At 40.5% G+C, this 21,656-nt stretch overlaps 1 protein-coding gene across 6 annotated transcripts in view; it reads right to left on the reverse strand.

Annotated features, from left to right (window-relative positions):
• Positions 1 to 6,432: 6,432 nt before the first annotated feature.
• Positions 6,433 to 21,656, reverse strand: part of SFSWAP (splicing factor SWAP) — a 144,582-nt gene continuing 129,358 nt past the window's right edge. For 4 of the 6 annotated variants that reach the window (XM_075898415.2, XM_075898414.2, XM_075898418.2 and 1 more), the window contains exons 15-19: positions 17,499 to 17,654; positions 16,059 to 16,184; positions 14,286 to 14,456; positions 13,458 to 13,530; positions 6,433 to 6,844 (exon numbers count right to left, since the gene is read on the reverse strand). In XM_075898415.2, the coding sequence (XP_075754530.1) occupies positions 6,779 to 6,844; positions 13,458 to 13,530; positions 14,286 to 14,456; positions 16,059 to 16,184; positions 17,499 to 17,654 (592 nt within the window). In that variant the 3' untranslated portion in view covers positions 6,433 to 6,778. The remainder of the gene's footprint in view (positions 6,845 to 13,457; positions 13,531 to 14,285; positions 14,457 to 16,058; positions 16,185 to 17,498; positions 17,655 to 21,656) is intronic. The other 2 variants (XM_075898416.2, XM_075898417.2) reach the window with 2 other exon arrangements.

Consider the following 21,656-nt stretch of genomic DNA (forward strand, 5'->3'; position numbering starts at 1 on the left):
AGAATGAGATTGGGCGCCTCCCTGCCTGTTGATGTAAAACATGGTTGCAATATTGTCCATTAGGACTCTGGTCATTGTATTCCTTATCTGGGACTGAAAACGTTTGTAAACATGTCTACTGCCTGTAACTCGAGCCACAGCATTTCCTGTGTAGACCAGCGACCTTGGACCGTAAGGCTGCATGTGTGCTCTGCAGCTGGTAAGAGAAACATCTGTGTTATTTGCTTTGTAGATTGTGGGCGATGGAACGGAATGCCCGCCAAGAGGTTGTTTGGCTTGGTCCACCACTGAAGGGACTCTTGTACGTGGTGCGGTACCACTACTGTAAACGCTGTGCTTTGCTGGAATGTAATCGTGGCTAACCAATGTTGGAGGCAGCAAAAATGTAACCTTGCGTTTTGTACCACAATGGTGGAGGCAGCCATGTGGCCCATTAGTTGTAAATAAATGTGTGTGGGAATCATTGGAGTGTGTGTCAGAGTGTGTACAAGATCCTGGATTGCTGCAAAATTTTCTCTTGGTAGGTAAGCACATGCTGCATTCGAGTTGAGTCGTGCTCCTATAAAGATCAGATACTGAGATGGTACCAATGATGATTTTTTCACATTTATGAGAAGGCCCAGAGATGTGAATATGTTGGATACTATTGCTACAATTTGACATGACTCCATATACATGTGGCCCCTTACAAGACAATCATCTCAATAGGGGAATATCATCACCCTTGTAAGTGGGCTGCCACAACTGCTAAGGTTTTGGTGAAAACCCTGAGGGCACATACCAGGCCCAACCAGTACCCTGTACTGGAAATGCTCGTCACCCAGCCAGAGAAATCGGAGAAAACATCTGTGCGCCACATGAATAACAATGTAGAAATAAGCATCCTGCAAGTCGAGGACTGCAAACCAGTTTCCTTTGTTCAATGACGGAATAATAGTTGTTAAGGTCACCATCTTGAAACAATGTTTTCGAAGGTAGCGATTTAATTTTCGAACGTCCAAGATTGGTCTCCATCCTCCTGTCTTCTTTGGGGTGAGAAAGTACCGGGAGTAAAAACCTTTTCCCCAAAACTGTTTGGGCATATTCTCTATTCCTCCGATTGTGAGCAAGCAATGAACTTTTTGCCGTAGCGGCTATTCATGAGAGGGGTCTCTGAAAAGGGATAGGGTAGGTGGAGTAGTAGGGGGCATGGAGACAAAGGGAATGGAGAGACCAGACTGCACAACTTCTAGTACCTGTTTGTCTGAAGTGATGTTGGACCAACGGTGATAATATGATCTCAGACGATGGTGAAAGAGATTAATAGATTTATTTTCCACGTTGACTATGGAAACTGTGCTTGCATCCTCGACAGGAAGTCAAAACTGCTGCTTTGTCGACGACTGACTGGACGAACGGTTTTGTTGGGGCTGCTTTCGTTGAGGGCGTTGTCTGAAATGCTGATTCTCTAAGGTATGAGTCTGTTGTCTTTGGAAATTGTAATCATATCTCCATTGATAAGGATAGTAGCGTCTACACCTAAAGTGAGGCGCGTATATTCCCAGTGTACATAGGGTGGCCCGAGAATCTTTGCCCGAAGGACTTCGTCAGTGTTTGCCGCGAAAAAAGTTTATGCTTGTCTTCGACCTTGCTTTGAAACTCTCTTGGGGCTCCTGCAGAAGAAAGCCATGACGATCTTTTCATCCATGGTGATCTGCAGTGCGGTGCTACATGATGCATAGCCTTCGTGCACTATTGCCTTTAACAGTGGTTTCTTAGTGTCTGGGAGATGCTGTAATAACTTTGCTAGCTTTGAATAATTATCGAAATTATGGTTCGATAGATGAGCCAAATAATTTGCGATGCGTAACAGAGGTGTGGTAGAAGAATAAACCTTTCTACCAAATATATCTAATTTTTTATTGTCCTTATCTGGAAGTGCATTTTTGTACTGCGATGCTTTAGTGCTACGTTGCACTGCGTCAACAATCGAATTAGGTTGGGAGTGATTGAATAGAAAATCCAATACCTTAGCTGGCACAAAATATTTTCTATTGGTCTTTACTTGTAGGTGTAGCCGATGTTGGGGTCTGCCATATCTTATCCGCCAGTCCCATAATTGCCTTGTCAATCGGTAAGGCGATCTTCGCACACTGTTGTGGGCGAAGATTCTTTAGGAGACGGTGCTTTTTAATCAGGACGTCTGCCAACTGTATTTCTTATGTGCCTGCTACCCTTTTGAACAGGTCCTGAAATTGCTTCAGGTCATCCAATGGAGATATGTCGCCCAGGAATATCACCTCATCTGGTGATGACGAGGAACAGTCAGTCGGAGAAGTCTCCAGTGTAGGGTCTTCTACTTCAGACAGCTGCCCTTCTTCTGATTAAGACTGGTCATGCTGAATGGATGGACTCTTCGATGGAGGAGGTGAGTGTAACTGTTGTGATTGTTGAGGTAAGTATTGCAAACTAGGTGATCGACAGTTACAGGAAGATCCCCTATAAGATGATGGAGTGTGGTCGTGATGGGAACGAACATTGTAGGATCTATGATAGTATCTGTAGTATTGTTCTGAACACAACGGGGAGGGGTGACATGAAGAGCGTGCACTGCTATGCCGTATGTAATAGACATAACGAGGAGAGCATCTAGTGGATCGGTGCCTTGATGAACTTCCGGGTGAACGAGAACGTGAGCGGGACTGTTGTGCTTCTAGATACATTGTCTCTATAATTGCGTCATCTGTATGTGACATGGACAGGAGAAACACTATACACGTGGTACCGCTGATTCCTTGGTGGAGAGGGGAATGGTCCTGGAGAAAAAGCTGGAGAGACAGACCTCTCTCTTGGTGAGTTTTTGCCAGTGCTTTTCTAAGTGCTGAAGCTCTGTCGGTTTCCATGGAAACTGGGGAGCTCAGTGTCAAGCGAGGGCAGACAGGCACCGGGGAGATTAACTGCAGCTGTGGTGTTGCCAGCAGTATGCCTGGCACCGGTGTTGCTGCCAGTGTCGAAAGTGCTGGGGCTGGCACGACAAGTTCCTGTGCCACAGGGTTCAGTGTCCCTGAATCCGGTGCTGGCTTGCTTGTCAGTTTCAGAACCGGCGCTGATGTCAGTGCCAAGGCAGCCCATGCTCTCGGCAGCGATGGTGACCCTCTTCTTCCAGGGCCTGCAGTGTCGGACCCCGCGGAGGGCACTTTGGAGGTTGCAGGCTTTTTGGAAACTGCTGGTGGAAGGGAGTGCATTGGGGGTGGCTTCGACCTTTTGAAACAGCTGGCCCGGGAAAAGCCGCTCTCCGCTTATGATCGGAGGGCTTAGTAATGCTGTGGCAGGCATGCTATCAGGTTGCAATGCCTTGCCATCATTAGCATCCTGATCCTCATTTCCTACTCCCTCCGAGCTCTGGTCGTGAGCTTGCAACAGTGGGTGCACTTCTGTGGGACATGTGATTCGCCCAAGCACCGAATGCAAGCCTCACGGCTGTCAGAACATGGCTTCATGGCAGAGTGAACACTTCTTAAAACCAGGGGACCCTGGCACTGTCAAGGGGCCGGTAAAGGTGGCTGAGTGCCAACCCTCTGTTTAGTCCCCGTCTTCTGTTTCTTGTATTGATGTCCGTTTCAGATTTTTTATATAGATATTATATATATATATTTTACGATTAGCTGTAGCGGCTTCCTAAGTAATTCTGAAGTGAAAAAATTTTTTTTTAACAAGAGGTAAACTAAGAACAGGAACATGACTAACAAGAAACTTCTAACTATTTACAGATGGAAATAAACTAAGATCATTTTCTTCAAAGAGAAACTGGAAGAACAAATGGAGCTCCAGCCGTGACTGGAGGTGGTTGAGAGGAATTGAGCAGCTGATCAACCGCGCATGGCTGATCAAAGGCGTGAACGGCACTGCAGACAAGCCGCACATGTGCGGTCCAGCGGAGCATGGCTATGACAGCTCTCTGAGCCGCGGCGTTGGTATGGGACCTGACACCAAGAGTGGAGCACCCACAGGGACCACTCAAAGAAGAACTGAGGGGAATTGGGCCGAGAGTGTGAACGCCTCATGCCTGCAACTGCACATGCGTGGCCCAACTAGATATTGCTGAAAAAATCTCTGATCTGCAGTGCCGGGATGAGCCCAACACCAAGAGTGGAGCACATGGGGACATCACTTAAAGAAGAAAAAGAGTATTACATTTGGGTATGGGCAGCACACTACCCAAGGCCAGAGAATGTGACTGTGGGGCTTATTTTAAAAACAGAAGGCTTCTGTTGCAGGGTATTTTAAAGTCTCTTGTGGGCTGCCACCTTCTGCACTAAAAGTGTCAGAATGGGCAATAGTCTTGACAGGTCTATCCTAAACTGGAAGGTTGGCTTAAGATATACCACTCCAGCTATGTAAATAACGTAGCTGGAGTTGATGTACCTTAAACCAAATTTCTCTTTTGGCCCCAAAGCAGGAGATCTCCCATTGACTTCCCTCACTCCTTGCAAGTGTGAGAAGTTCTGGAGTGGACCGGGCACCCTCCATGTTCAATTTAGTGGGTCCTTTGGTAAATCAAATGCTGGATGATCGATCTTGGCACTGTTGATCCTCCATTTAGTTCAGACATGGCCTAAGAAAACTACTGAGAAAACTATATACACTAAACACAGACTGCATCATAGAATAAGCAAAACCTAGCCAAAGCATAGTAGTTCCATTGTGTTATCCCTGGTAGCAAGATGGAACCGAGGGCGAGGTGAGTGCATGGTGCCCCTTGTAGCACACAATAAGGTTGCCAATCCAAGGGTTGCAAGAATCACTCCTTTGTGGATACTGCTGAGGGAAAAACTTCTGGTACCAGTGCATGATAGCAGTTACTATAGAGAACTTTCTGGGTGTCTGGCTGATGAGTCTTGCCCACATGCTCAGGGTTTAGCTGATCGCCATATTTGGGGTTGGGAAGGAATTTTCCTCCAGGGTAGATTGGCAGAGGCCCTGGAGGTTTTTCGCCTTCCTCTGTAGCATTGGGCACAGATCACAGCTGGAGGATTCTCTGCATCTTGGGGTCTTTAAAGTATTTGAAGGATTCAATATCTGAGATTTAGGTGAGAGGATTATTCTAGGAGGGGTGGGTGAGATTCTGTGGCCTGCACTGTGCAGGAGTCAGACTAGATGATCATAATGGTCCCTTCTGATCTTAAAGTCTATGAGTCTATGTGGCGAGCACACATACCCAGGGTTCGACACGTAATACAATCTACTCACCCGTGGCGAATAGATTGCAACCCAGAAGAGCCGGGTTCGGGCGATGTGCGCATATGCAGATCGCCAGATAGTGCGGCTGACAAGTAGGGCTCGCTGCAGTTCGGTGAGCCCTGCACATACCTAATATGGAATGGACATGAGCAAGCACTTGAACAACCCAAGATAAAACCCTAGATTCATGTTCACCTGCTAGACCCAAATGTTGGCATCCTTTCTGGCTCTGGATGAAAATCCATACACGTCAGCCACATATCCATATTCAATTTTTTTCTTGTTGTTGCTCTGGACCTATATATGGGTTTTGCATCTTTAGATATGTGCAAGAGCCACTCTCTGCAGATCTAACTCCTTTGGAGTCCAGATCTAACAGCCAAAAAATCACTTTAGGCATACATCTACATCTATTAAGTCAACATAAATTCAGGGATCCAACTTTATCTAACTTGAGCTGCTTCCCCATAAGCAGGAGGACAAGACAGACATACCTGTTCCCAAAGGACAATCTGAACCAGAAGGGTTCTAGCACTACTTTAGTTGTCTGAGCATAACAACTCTGTTGTGAGCAGGGATATATGGGGTAGCCCAGCCTTCTCCAGCAGTTCCAGACAAATCTTGTGTTGCATTAGAATTTTCTTTAAAAAGCAAAGCTAGATTGACTAAGTGGAAAGAAAATTTTCCCTAAAAGGTAAGAAAGGTTAAAGTGAGAGTGAGAGCATGTGTGTGTGAGATCTGAGCTCCTTACACCTTAGTGGTTAGTAGGAACTAAGCAGTGGCCATTCCCCTTTCTACAACGTAGGAAGCCTTCAGAGTGGAAGATAAAGAGAGAGGAAAGTTGTCCCATTGGCCAGGTTCCAGAATCTCACAAGACTGGAAAATGATTCCTTAACTAGGAAATCTCATCTTAAAGAAGGAAGGGGGCTGTTATTACAAATGAGATTTTCAATGTGCTCCGCACACTACAGTTTAATAAAAGATAAAAAGAATTCTGCAATCTGTGTGAAAACTAACTTTGCTGTAACATGCTGAGCAATGCTGAGATCATTTAAGGCACTGAAGAAGCTGAAATGTGTTTTTCAGTTCAAGTTAGCAAGAGCATTCCCCGAGGAACTGCTTTCAAGGCAGAAGTGTTTAAAAACATTTAAACAAAGTAAAGGGAAAAACCAGCCACAAACATTTAAGAAACTTCTGATTGTGTAGCTAATAAAAGATGTTTCTCTCCTCTTTTATTGTGCAATACTTTATCACAGAAACATGATATTTACATATATACAGAGACTACTGATAATAAAATCTTACTGAAGAATTAGTCAAAAATCAATTTACAAAAACCAAAAGCTGTCAAGAGAGATTCTGGGTGCAAAAAGTCAGTGAAGTTCCAAGGGGACAGTTCTGTAAAGATAAGATTTTCAGTTCTTCAGGTTTTGCTATCTTTAGACAAAAGAGAACTGAACCAAAATGAGCTAAATTTGTCAGCTGTACATTTGAGATGAGGCAGTTTTTTAAAGCGTTCCTTTTCACACTGTTTTCCTGATGGTCAATTCAGCAAATCTCAGGAGGCACTAGTCTGTATGTTTTTGGAAGCCGCAAGCATCGCTCTCACTTTGGCCATAAGATCCTGTAGGAAAAATAGGGGCAAAATAGTCACAAGTTTATTTAGTTTTTAATCAAGAGTTTGAAATGTATAACTTCTTGCAGCAAAATCAGCTCTCCAAATGTAAGTTTCCCAGAGGGTGATTGCACTGAAACAGGACATAAAAGCTCCTGCCTCTTCATTTCACAAAACCACACACTAATTACAGACTAATACATCTGCTAGATTGTGAACTTTTTAAATAGTTAAGAACTGAACTTCAATGTACGAAGTCTCAACAATTGTAAAGAAAAATGAAACAACAAATGATAGAGAATGTGCGAGGTCAGGAGGTGGAAAGAATGGAACTGAGGCATTGCCAGTACACCAACTTTAGGCAATAAGTGGTTTACAAGCTAGACTCTGTTTGTGGCCACCGCCATTGTATTTACTTGCACCTCTGCAGTAGGGATGTTGATGTGTAGTCTACTATACAATTAGCCGATAAGCCTAGGCTTATCAGTTAATCTTGTTGACTACACACATTCTATACACCCTTGCTGCCTCTGGATTAGAGGTAGCAGTTCGGGGTTGGGGGGGGGGGGGGGGGGGGGGGGGGGGGGGGGGGGGGAGAGAAGCAGGAGCTGGTGCTGGAAGGAGTGGGCTTAAAAGCCAGTTTCCCCAAGCACTGGCTCTGCAGTGCCGCCTGCCCCCTCAATGCTGCTGCCCCAATCAGAGGCAGAGGCAGCAATGGGGAGTGGGGAGAGAATGACCCTCCACATACAGGGGATGCTGCTGGAGTAGCCTCTCTCTGTGACAGTTAACCAATATCTAACATCCCTATGCTGCAGTTACGGGCTCTTGCAGCCCCCACTGGCTGCGGATTGAGATACTCAGCCAATGGGAGCTTCAGGAAGTGTGTCCTCATTCACACCACCTCGTGCAGCTCCCATTGGGCAGGAATGGTGAGCCGCACCCAATGGGTGCTGCAAGCATCCGTACTCACAGAGACTCAGGCTAGCTGCGGTGAACAGCCGCCATCTTATCACCCCCACCTCCCAATACACAATACATGTAAATTGAAGTGCATACACTGGAACATAAACTTTCGTTTTGAAGATACCTGGATGCTAACAGTAACAAGTTTAAAAAGTGAATTAGGAAAAGACTCTAGCTGCTGCAATTAACAGTAATGTACAGTATTTTAAACAAACATGTGCATCCATACAAGTCAGAATGAAATTATAAGAACTGTTGTCCAGTGTCTCAGCATTTAATTTTGCCCTGTCACTATCCAGTAGAGACAGTACCTCACAAAAGAAATGTAATTTTATGTAAGTTGAGCCTTATGGCTTCCAGAAAGCCTCATGATTACAAAATATATATAATAAAGCTCCTAAATAACAAATGCAAAATTATTAAAAATGAGTTTACTTCAGAAGAGAAATATCCAACTTCCATAATACATGCCAAAAGATGACTTTCTAAAAAGATAGGCAAGATAATATCTAGCTCTTATAGACTGTTTTTCATGTGTAGATCTCAAAGCACTTTACAAAAGATGTTAATATTATTATCGTTACTTTATAGGTTGGGAAACTTGAAACCAGAGAGGGATATGTCTGGCCCCAAAGTTACCCAGCAGGTCAGTGACTGAGCCAAGAACTGAATTCAGGTTGTCTGAGGCCATATCTTCACTTAATGGAAGATCAATGCTGCTGTGATCAATCTTTACCAGTTTGATTTGGTGAGTCTAGTTAAGGCTAGGGATGTTAGATGTTGTACAATTGAATAGCCATGTAACCACATGAAATCTTAGCGGTTACGTGACTATTCAATAGTCCCCGGCAGTGTGCTCTCAGTACCACTCTGATGGAGCCCCCTGCTATCCCATGCTGCTGCCTCTGTATCAGAGGCACTGATATAGAGGCAGGAGCATGGGCTGGCAGGTGGAAACCAGTCTGCCAGGGGAGCAGCACAGGGTGATACAGAGGCAGCAAGGTGGGGGAGTGTACAAAGTCAACAGGTTTAACTGTTAAGCACATGCTTATGGGATAATTTGTGTAGTCAACTACATCTTGACATCCCTAGTTAAAACTTGCTAAATCTAACTCAGAAGGAGCCCCTGACAGTGTCTGGTATTCCTGCTTCCGTGAGGAGTAAGGGAAGCTGACAGGAGCGTTTACTCACATTGGCTTCCCACTGTGTGGACAGCAGGGAAACTCTAAACAAGGTGCATCAACTTCAGCTACGTAATTAATACAGCTGGAGTTGCGGATCTTGATTCAACGTTCCCTTTTACTGTAGGCCTGGCCTGACTCCAACTGCTTTATCCACGAGAAAAATTAATTTACTTGGGTTTCAGAAATATGTGACCTGAATTTTAATATGGTTTAAAGAAACAGCACAGAAATTCCATTAAGAAAAAAACCCATTCCTTCTCTTTTTGCAAACAATAACTATTTTTAATACATTTCATTGAAATATTAGAGATACCCTTCACACATTTTTTAATTTTTATTGAAACTGAGAAGCTGACATAAAAGGTGGTAATCTTTTCTTTTGTTACGTGTATGTTTTGAGCAAAAGTTCAAATACAAATTGCTATGCCAGAAGAAAAAGTCTATCTAGGACCTATTTGTAACTATAAAAACCTGTCTCAAATATACTTTTCTAACGGACTGATATTTAAATCACTTCAAGGACCATAGTACCCCTTATATCTAATTAATAATTCTGTGCATTTACTTGGCAGATTTTCTAGGAGCCATACTCTTAAGATAATTATCTCTTTATTTTCCCCTTTGAATACTGAATTTCGGATTCCCTTTCCTGGTGTTTCTTCCTGCAGCAAAAATAAAATAAAGTATTTCTGAAGAAGGTTCCTCTGACAGAGAGCACTGCCTAGCATACTAGCCACTTGTGTATAAAGAAATTATATAAGAACAATTTTCATTTTCTGGAAGAATCCTCAATTTCTACACAATGGGATAAATACAGCGTGCTTATATCTAGGCACCTGCAAGCGTACGCACGCACATGAACACACACACACACACACACACACACACACACACACACACACAGAGTCATCGGGGTCAAATCTTTCCATAGCAATTTTGCTTTTGAAAATGACAAAAGCTATAATTTAGGCATTACAACATTTTTCTTCAAAACTCACATTTTATAAAGAGAGTTAAATGCTGTTATTTAGAAACTAAGCTGAGTCAAATTAAAATTTTAAGTAGATTATTGTTTTTAGAAGAAACAGAATAATTTAAATATAAACTCAGTATTTTCATAATATTAATTGTGTTAAAGGAAATTAATGTATTAAAACATCATTTTGGTAAGCATAAGAAACAAGCCTTTGATGGGACTATTCATGACGTTATTATCATGCAGGACTCCAAACAAAGTAACGTACATCTATATTACGCATAACCAGCAAATCGCTCTTATCTCTTCTGTTTTAAAAAAGTGGGCCCCATGGCACTATTATATTTTAAGGTACTTCCAGTTAGAAATAACCTATTTTTAAATTTATAATTCAGATACCATAAGAAATTTATAATTCAAATATCAGAAAAACATAGAATGTAATTATTTCCATTTTCACAGATACAGTTGTCCAAAAAAATAAAAATCAATCGATAAAAATTCAGGATGTGAAAGTGCAAACGTACACAATTTATTGAGGAGCTCATCAGGTTAATGTGCATGCTTACATGCAGCCCCATCCCATGCTGCTGCTTCTGTATTAGAGTAAACAGAATGGGAGAGGGCAGATGGAAAATGGTATTTAAGCTGGCACCCCATGAACACTGGCTTCTGCAGAGTTGCCTGCTCCCCCATGCTGCTGCCCCTCTATTAGAGGTAGCAGCATGACCAGGGAAGGGAGAGGGGGCTCTCTAAGAACCGGCTCCTGCCTGCCCCCATCCATGGGAGCTGGCTTAAAAGAAATTTTTCAGCTATTACACAGCTACCTGAATAAATGCATTTTAACATCTGTCATAATCAGGAATGCTGACCAGCACCCGGTAGCTAATGGGTTAACTTAGGTACCTAGCAAAGGTGTCAAGTAGTCAGCCAGTAACAATGCAGATAGCAATTTCTCAACTGGGAAAGAGTGGTTTTTCCTCTCTCTCTTCTTTGTTTGAGATCAGTCTCTTCCAGGTATTGTGAGAGATGGGAGACACTTCTCTTTCTCCAAGAACCGACTTCTTAAAATGTGTAAGTAGGGAAAGGTTTAATAAGTCAGTCAGGGTTTATTGTTTTCCTTGTTTGGGGGTTTGGAAACAATGTCTGAGCTTAATTGTGTTTTTCTCTTTTGTAACTAAGACTGACAAGGCCAGGGGTTTTCCTTGAGTATATACCGGTATATCAAAGGGTGGCTCTTTCCATCTAGCCAATTTACTATGCTTGCAACTGTAGTTTTGTTTTGATAATAAGAGATTGTTTTTTTCCCCTAATTAACCCGTATTAATTGATTGTTATGTCCTTAGTACTAAGTGCCTAGTTACAAGGGCACTTGTAATTATTGTTGTCTGTAAGTCCACTATTGTGTGTGGATTCATAGACTTTAAGGTCAGAAGGGACCATTATGATCATCTAGTCTGACCCCCTGCACAGTGCAGGCCACAGAATCTCACCCACCCCTCCTAGAATAATCCTCTCACCTATATCTCAGATATTGAAGCCTTCAAATACTTTGAAGACCTCAAGATGAAGAGAATCCTCCAGCTGTGATCTGTACCCCATTATACAGAGAAATGCGAAAAACCTCCAGGGCCTCTGCCAATCTACCCTGGTGGAAAATTTCTTCCCGACCCCAAATATGGCGATCAGCTAAACCCTGAGCATGTGGGCAAGACTCATCAGCCAGACACCCAGAAAGTTCTCTATAGTAACAGATTCCCTCTGCTTTTCCTAACTCCAAGCAAAAAGGAGGCTGGGATAGAAGGGGCTGGGGTGGGGAAGGGAAGTTTTACCTTAGGGAGGGGATTTCCCAAGTGATATTCCTGATTTTCTTGGATGGTGGCAATGGGTCCCCAAAAAAGTGTGGGTATTAGGATTTTGTGGGGGGAAGTTTTTGTACCAGAACCTGTAGAAGAAAGGGTTTGGTGTGCTCTTGCAGGCCCCCAACTTCTGCATTCGCCATTCCAGAGTGGAGAAGAGTTTTGTCAACATCCCTAATAAAAATTATGCCCGAAGAGATAAGCATGCCCTTGCAGATATTAAGGGCTCATTATTTTCTAGGGATACGTGTACACAGTAGCACTATTTCGAGATAATTTCCGTTATCCTGAAATAGTGTTCTGCGCATCTTAGCAGCATGCCTGTTATTTTGAAATACATTCAAAATGATGAGCATCTTATTCTGGCTGCCTGTAAATCTTGTTACATGAGGAATAAGGAAGACTCCAGAACAGTGATTTATTTAGAAATTAGTGATGTGTAGACAGTGGCAACTTTCAAAATAAGCTGTGTAGATGTACCCTAGGAGTTTTGGTTTTATATACCACTTTATACACACATCTCACATATACATGGAAGATGAAGTCTCTTAACACAAAACAAAACCCCACAGCAAACTACTGGTTAAATGGGGAGAGGAAAGCATGCTCAGCCAAAAGCTGCCCCAGAACTCAGAATGAAATATTTCCTAATGTTTCCCAACAGAGCACTCACATCACGTATTTTTCTACCTTCTATCTGTGTTTCATGTGAAACCCCATATTAGCCTGCACTTCATTTCACCTACTTTTAACTCTCCTATTATGCCTAAACATTTGCCATTAAGATTTTTAGGAAATTGGGTTATCTTATTACCGTTGAAATTCACTCATCTGGATGTACAACTGTATTTTAGGTAAGTGTCCAGCTTTAACTCTAATTTTCTATTTGTAGCTGGCATACATTTTTATGCAGAACAATACTATCAATGACTGGAAAAACTTAAAAACAAAGAATAGTCATGCAGGACCTTAGAGACTAACGAAACATGCAGATGGTATCATGAGCTTTCATGGGCACAACTCACTTCATCAATGACCGAACAGTTTCTAGAAATAATCTTTTCTACTTTCATCACCCCATGACATTATAAAGGTTTCCCTACCAATATTCAAACAAAATCAAAGAATGTTTAACACAGCAAAAGCAATTTTGCTTTGAAAAGTATCTCACAAATGGCATCCATGTTTATTATGTGTGTCTGATATAAATATTAAATATCAAGCTTACAAGAAAAAAATTATTTTGGCCTCACCTGTAAGCTCTGTAAACTTAACCAAATGTCAAGATAATTCTTCAGTAAAAGCCCTGCTTAGCCAGTTAGGCTCATTTTTTTGGTCTCTGATGACTGAATTTGCATAGGTCTCAATCAGAGCATGATTCAACCTGCCTTACCTTTATTACTAGTTTTAGTTCAATATAAGGAAAAAATCAGCTTCACCTTCACAGGCCAGGTAAAGTTTTCAGGCATGGCAGTTGGAAAAGCTATTTTCTTGTACAATGACTAGTTTTAATATTAAAGTATAGTACTTCACCATACTTAAAGTTCAATTTCATAAAATTATGAAAAATATCTAAAAAAAGCATGATTCAGTGACAGTAATATACTTCATTAAACAATAAATAATATCTTAATTTATACCTGAGTTATTTTGCTTTGCACTGAAGACACGATTGCTGAAGAAATCTGGCCATCTTTTTCCTGAGAAACTCCCCTAGAAAATTAAAACGTGAGATTCAGAAATGTATATATTATCTAACTACATCTCATACAACAATTCTGTCGGGTATGCGCGTGAACCTCCCTCATATTGCTCAGTAGTTTTCATGTTCCGTGTTATTATAGGGTGCTGTCACAGAAGTTATCCTTCACATAATTGTAGCCAACAACACAGAGCTCTGAGTATCAATGTAAGAACTGTAAAGCAAACTCTGTACTCAGGGGCTAATTCAGTTATGAACCTTTCAATAATTAAATTACAACCAAAAGGAAAAACAAAGAAAGCCAATCCCAACAAAACAATGATTTTTGGTAACTTTAACAACATTTTAACTGTAAGATTTTAGATTATGGAGGTCTCAATAGCATCACTTAGGTTAAAGTTACACTTAGGTGTATACATGGAACAAAAGCCCTATTCCTGTTGTGCCTCACTTATGTGACTATTTCAGCTCTCACATTTTACATATGCTCTTCCCTGAGCAACTGAGTTCTCATCATTTCCTCCTGCCTGAAATGTGTATTAGAAAATTCACCCTTTTTGAAATATGGCCCTGAGAATCTCATAGGGTTTCCCACAACCTCAGTCTTCCAGCACAGTCTAAAGCACCAACCACATATGCATAGAGTCCTAACTTTGTGAAGCTCTGCATAATTTGTATTACAACTTTCTTCTCAAACACATTCTGTTAGAAGGTACATTCATGGTCAAATTCAGTATTCTCATATGCCACTATGAAAGAGTATTACCTGCAGCGTTCTTGGCTTGATTCCCTACTCTCCACAGGAGAGACACTTGTTGAATGTACAGAGTTCTTATGTGTGGATTGTTTGCTTGGTGACATGGATGGTGAATGAGACCTAGCTTTGGACTTAGTACATGATCTAGACCGTCGTTTCTTCTTCTTTTCATGAGGACTTCTGAAAAAGGAAACATATTAGGGGAGATATAAAATAATATAACTCGGTTAAAGCAGAAATCATATTAACCATATCTAACAGTTGCCTTTTGCATTGGACATGCTGTTACCATCACACCATACGTGATTATATTTTCTGTGACAGAAGGAAGGGAAAACTCTGCACATATAACCTATGAATTATGATTCCCAGACTTCAACCCAGTAGCTTTAAGAGTACTAGCTCCACAGCAGTGTTCCCTGTAAGCTGAGCACTTGAGCAGACACTCAAAAGAGATTCAGGTGCTGCCCAGCTAATTAGCAGAGCACCCACAGCTGCCCAAAACCAGTAGCATGTGTTTCTACTGGTGGTACTCAGCTGCCCCGTACTGTCCACCTCAAAATTCCAGCCTCTAAGCTGGCCAGAAAAGCAGAGGCAAGGAGGGATGGACATTCGTGTGAGTGTGGTTAAGACACTGCAATTTGCAGGGCAATGTCCCCAGTACCCTCTCCAACTTCACCATGGGCACTTACAATTAGTAAATATGCATTTGAGCACAAAAATGAAGGTCCATAAGATTTTAAAATAGGTATTTTAAATGATATGTTTATCTCAAAAATCCCTGAATATGCCTGGTAAAAAAATTAGGACAATGCTAGGTATGTAATTGCATCAAATTTGTTGAAAGGTCTTGAAAAATACTTTTATTGATAAATACTCCCCCATAAGAGCAGCACATGACTAAAGAAGTGAATATGTGTACTCAGTGAAACAGTAAACCACCACTCAGGTCGACAATATTTTTTAGTTTGGGGAATTTGTCACCTCTAATGTCTCTAAATAAACACTAAAATTGCAGATTCTACTGTTCAGAGAACAGACTACATAAACCATTTCTGAAAAAACAGATTATAAAGAATTTATTTTTCTCATGTAAATAAATTCCACAGCTGCAGTGTATGCAGTAGATACAAAACAGAATTCCAACAGGAAAACACACTCAGCATTTTACAGGTTGAGTGCCACTTGTAAGTTCAAAATATATTTTACTGTCTCTTCCCCCATCCCCGTTTATTAGTTTTAGATCCACTCATGACAATGCAATTTTCACTTGACTAAAATACTAATACAGCATAGCATTTCAGCATAGTAACAACACTCAGGTTCTTGTACTATAGCTAGACAATCTTGCCCAATGGATAAAGAATGCAGGCAAACCCTGAGAACTCCAAATACAAATCTAAACCATTTCCAATATTTGCAGGAAGGAAAGCACAGCAAAGACATTTCAGACTGAGAAGAGGTTAGAATACTCCCTACTACAGTACACCAAGTAGCAACCATGAATAGTAAAATAATTTGTCACTGTACTAGAAACATCTAAATCACGTGCATGCTCTTCATTTTGTGCTGTAGAACTGTACACACATATTTGATACTGGGATTGACCAGTGTTAGGTCTGCAAACTATTTTTTTCGCAGGTTGGCTTGTAACATATAACTCATGGCTGAAACAAAGCCTCAGATCACAGAGGAGACAAACTTTACATAATGAGTACACACAGAACAAGCAAACAATATTTAAACCGCAAATGGGACATTCATCACGAGTGATGCACATACCTGGAACGTGTGCGTTTTCTACTAACTCCAGGGCTGTTACTAATACGATATGCTGTTGGGACAGCCCTTTCTTCTCTTCGCCTTTCAGGTGAGTGGACCCTTCTCCTGGGAGATCTCGATCGTGACCTGAAAGGGGCGGGGGCGGGGGCATTTTTTGTTGTTATGCTGTGACTTTTTGTATTATTTTTATTTCAGATGAATAAGTTGCCACTGATCCCCTCTATGGGCGCTCTCTGTTTCTCTCTGTAGGGCAGACATTTCAAGTTGAAGTGCTAGTGCTAAACAGTATTGGTCAGGGCTCGTTAGTTGCATAGGTTAAAAGTATTGAGTAATCAAGATTTTCTTGCCACAGAAGCAACAGAATTCCTTTGACCTGTCATTATTTACAGGAAACTTGCAAAATTTCAAAACAAAATTATCTTTTTAACTCAGATTCAAAAGCTTATTTCATTTCATATCAGCATGGGATATTCCTAGTCTTTAAGGCTGCCCATGTCATCAGGGTTTCTCACCCATCAAACTATTTTATTTTTTTGAGAATGAATGACGAAATTACTACTTGTTCTTCACTCTCAACAAAGAAAGAGGTGCCATATGAACTACTCTCAAATCATATTAGCATTGGAATGTCACAATGCAGTTAGACAGTTACCTCTCATGAGAGAGGGAGTTTGCTAACTGCTACGCGTAAATCCATTTTGATTTAAAGCCTAGAACTTCAAGTTAGATTTGACTCTGTCTGAGTTAAAAAGATCATTGTTTTGAAATTTTGCAAGTTTCCTGTAAAAACTGACAGGTCAAAGGAATTCTGTTCCTTATGTGGCAAGAAAATCTTGATTATTCAATACTTCTAACCTATGCAATCAACGAGCCCTGACCAATACTGTTTAGCACTAGCACTTCAACTTGAAATGTCTGCCCTACAGAAAGAAACAGAGAGAGCATCCTGTTAAGATCAGAGATCAACATGAGAGTGCACATTTATCTCAAAGATTTAAAGCTAAAAAAGTGAAACCTGAGCATTTTCCAAAAGAGAATACATACAATAAGAAAAAAGGGGAAAAATCTCTTTTACTTGAAAAATACCTTAGTAGCAGTTAGTTCTGTTCCCAATAAGGTATGTAGAGCTAATAATTTTGCTTAGGAATTTTGAATTTTTACTCCACTCTCTTTATACAATATATTTTACCCCACGTATCTCAAGCATTCATTTTCTTCAGAAAGCCTAATTTTGCAATGACTAAGAGACAAGCCATTTGTAAATCATAGATCCTATTACAGTCAAATAGAGCTACTGAAAGGAAAAAAAAATCACAATAGCAGTTAAGTACTATATTGCTATTTAACTGCTTTTTCACTTAGAAATCTGACCTTTACCAGGCCTTTCAGAAGGATTAAAGGAAAAAAAACAGATTATAAAGTTTGAGGTCAGTCAGACACCTTGACGTTTTACCAGGATTTCCCTCTAAAGAGCTCCAGCAGTCAAATCTTTTCGTTGTCGAAGCTGCCTGATAATTTTCTCGCTCTGTTGCTGCTGCCATTGATGAGCTGCTCAGACTCGGCTCCATGCTCAGTGTCCCTGTGGATGCTGTGAGTCTGTGATATGGAGGCACATACTTCACATTGAGAATAAATGTGCTAGTTTTGGTATTAACTAGAATCCTGAAAAGACTTAGTCCCTTAACCAAAGCTCAACCTTAGTGAAAGCATGCTTATATGGACCAATCTACAAAGTCCAAACAATCAGAGAAAAATACATTAGCTTAAACTAATTATCAATTGGGTATGATTGGTTTGGTTCTATATCATTTTTCCAATCACTTTAACCCAAAGAGATTTAGCTACTAGCCTTCAAATAATTAAAAATGGCTTAACTTTTACACTGGAATATGTGGAATTACTATTTTAACTAGACTTTATGAAAAATTCTTAAGGTATTGTACTCCTTTAAATAAAGTAAGTTAATACTAGTCATATTATAGAAGTTCCATATTTCTAAAATTCTCTATCATATTACATTTGAAGAAACTGGAAATATTTTAATAGATATTGCCTTCAAGATGAATGGACAGATTTTGGAACAACAGGAAACACTCACTTTAGAAATTAAGTTAGGGATTGCTCCTGATGTAAATTTTAGTTGAATTTCTGAAACAGGACCAATTAAAAAAAAACCCACAACAACCCTCCCCCCCCCCCATATATTTACCACTTCCATCTATTTACCACTTCCATCTAGGTTGGTTTACAAATTAACCCTGTAATGATGCATCTTGCTCCCAACTGATATCCATGGTGTAGGTGGCTTAGCAGTATTACACCAGAAAGTGATTAATGTAAAATGGAAGTTTAAGCTTCCAGCTCTGCTCACAAGTTTAAAATGTGGTCTTAAAAAATTTGATCTGCAAAATCATTTACTGCTTAATGAGTTGCTTTGAAGCAGCTTCTCTTCTTCTCAATTCTTTCCATATGCATCCCATGCATTTGTCTACATTTTGTGCTATGATGATCTATTTCATACAAAATAGGAAGATTCATACTCTCATTAATATGGTCATTATTTACATTTACTGGTTATCAACTGTGAAATGTGAAACTTCTCAGCTATAACATCATGTGCATAACTTCAATGATTGACATTCTATGCTACTAAAACAGAGCTCCACTATCAGATACAATATATGTCAAATTTGTTATAGTACTTTGAGATTTATGAGGAAAAAGGGCCGTGATATAATGTATATAGCTAACCAAGCCCCCCAAACTTGTTTGTTTTCCAAACCATTTCTAATCAATTTACTCACATCTTTTTGCATTATATTTTAATTACTAATTTGTGAACCTTAGGCAGTATCTTTATGGAGCTAAAAAGCATATGGAACTGCAACATCCTGTGGATGCATAATTTACTGCTTTCTAAAACTAGATGCATTTTCTTGATCTTCTATATCTCAGTGGTCTGATCATCAACCAGTAGATCGGGATATAGCGGAAGATCTTGGAGCTTCTGACAGGTGATCCTGACTGGTTTGGCCAAAAAGCTATCAAGTGCTGGCACTTCAGCTGCCCCTCGCCCCACTGCTGTGCATCTCCTGCCCTTTGTCTCCATGGAACGGAGAGGGAGTGCACAACAGGGCATAGGACAGAGGGAGCTTTCTGGTTGCTTTTGAGTGGTGCAAGGCCAGGGCAGTGGTAAGCCTGACTTAGCCCCCAGGCATCACTCCCCAGGAGCCACCTGAGGTAAGCAGTGCCCAGCTGGAACCAGCATCCCAACCCCCTTCCCAGTCATGAACCCCCTCCAGCACTCCAAGTTGCTGCCCTGAGCCCCCGGGACCCAAACTCCCTTATAGAGTCTGTACCTTGAACCCCCTGTGGCACCCAAACTCCTTGCCCCAGGCTCAGCTCAGAGCCCCTCACACTCCAAATCTCTTAGCCGAAGACCAGAGCCTGTGCCCCAGCTCTCTGCCTGGTGAAAGGGAGGGAAGGAGAGAGGACAGAGTGAGTAGAGGCAGGGTCTCAGAGAAGGGGCACAAAGGAGGTGGGGCAAGGATTTCTGAGTTTGAGATACATCCTAGATTGCATTGAATTAAAAAAGTGAACTTGTGCCTAAAAAGGTTGGAGACCACTGCTATATCGAGATGTAGGGACTAATTCTGTAATACACCTTTAGGAACAGTAATGGAAGGAATATGTATTTATGCAGAATTATTGTTAACAGGAAAATTGATATAGCTGGGTTTCTCACAGATCTACAAGTAAAAACCTGGCTTAGGAAAATTGCTTTGATTACATGTTTAAGCAAAATATAGCTAAATATTTTACACTACCCTGAATCAGTGATGTTATTTGAACAGAAAGTAAATTCTGCAACCTTCAACTATAAGGTACAAGATTTAATTAAGTAAATTGTTTAAAAATTAAAGTGTATTAGCATCATTGGCACATATTCAATATTTACTAAGCTGTAGCTCTAGTACATTAACAGTGTAAGAACATATTAAAATATATTCCCTTTTTGGTCGCGTTTACACCAATTAGTTTTTTGCAAATGCAATTTGTAACACTTCTAAAATATTGCAAAAAGATTAAAAAAAATGTTATGTAGGCCTCTAAAATCACTTGTTTGAGAGACAGATTTGGCCTATCATTTGTACAAAAAAAGACAAAAATTAATTGCACTCTGAAAAGAACAAACTTCTATTTTGATCTTCACTTCCTGCAACTGACCCCCTATTGACTACAATTCTTATACTGTACCAAACTGTCCCTTAAGGATGTTATGCCCAATGTATTTTTACAACCAATAGCAACCAAGAGCCTGTAATTCACATATCAAGTGAAATGGAAAGTTATTTAACACCTATCCACAAATTCTTTAACATTTTAAAAGATGTAAACCAAAACAAATAGTTTTCCAAATGAAGTGAAATATGTGCCAGTAAGTCATTATTTGTCTTCACATTTCAAATGTAAAGTTCATTAATATCCATTTAAAACATATCCCAATCAGAAATTTTGGAAAAGCAAAGCTTCTCTGTTACAATTTAAACTACTAATAATTTAAACAGCTTCAGGTTCCAGATACATATTAAACTTCATATATCTATCAGAAAGCAATGGAATTTTGGTAATTTGGAAAAGATATTAGAATCTGGAGGGCTTTGGCTATACAGGATCACAAATCATACTTAAAAAATGTTAAGCAGAAAGTCTCTGTCTCCATAGTTACTTTGCACATGGAGTGAATTCCAATGATAGCAAACACTGACTACTATTCTACATTAAAATCTGAAAGTTAGGAACTGCTACTTGCACAGAAGAAAATAAGGTTACAAAAGTGTTAACACACCTGTTTAAAACAGTTCTAAGACACACAAATAAAGCAACTGATAGTTTATCTACTCTATGGACCTTACAGCAGAAGAGTACCACTGCAGCTAAGCTGCTGTAAAGTCATCCATGGTGCAGATCTATGCTAGTGAGAAAGTTCTGGTAACAGTATAAATAACCCATTCTAACAACCAGTGGTAAGTAGGTTGGGAGGAGAGCACATGCCACCAAACAGCACTATTCTCACTGGTGATTTTGAGGGTGAAACTTACGTTGGGTTGTATTTTTTTCATACCGTTGATCAACAAATGTTTTGCTGACAAAAGTGCTAGTGTAGACAAAGTCCAAGGCTACAGGAAGTATCCAGCCATTATTGGATGGATAGTTCTTTATCTCAGGTCACTGGGTAGGGCTACTTCACAAATAATTTAGAATAATGTCATATAAGTGGGAAACAAACTTCTAATTGGTCTCTACACCTAAATAACCATGGTAGGAAATATGGTAGGGTAGGAAGTCACAACACTGGGTCTTGTGGAAATCTAAAGACTGAGGAACAGATGTTTATTGCAATTTCTGATTCTAGGCATACAAAAGAAGAGAGAGCTGTGTGAGCCGCCACATGCTGCACACATCATGCAATGCTTTAAAAGCACTATTGGAAAGTTTCTGACTTATCATAGAATACTAGGACTGGAAGGGACCTCGAGAGGTCATCAAGTCCAGTCCCCTGACCTCTTGGCAGGACCCAGTACTGTCTAGACCTTC

This window comes from Pelodiscus sinensis, chromosome Z, assembly GCF_052426305.1.
Source record: "Pelodiscus sinensis isolate ZL-2025 chromosome Z, ASM5242630v1, whole genome shotgun sequence".
Lineage (NCBI taxonomy): Eukaryota > Metazoa > Chordata > Testudines > Trionychidae > Pelodiscus > Pelodiscus sinensis.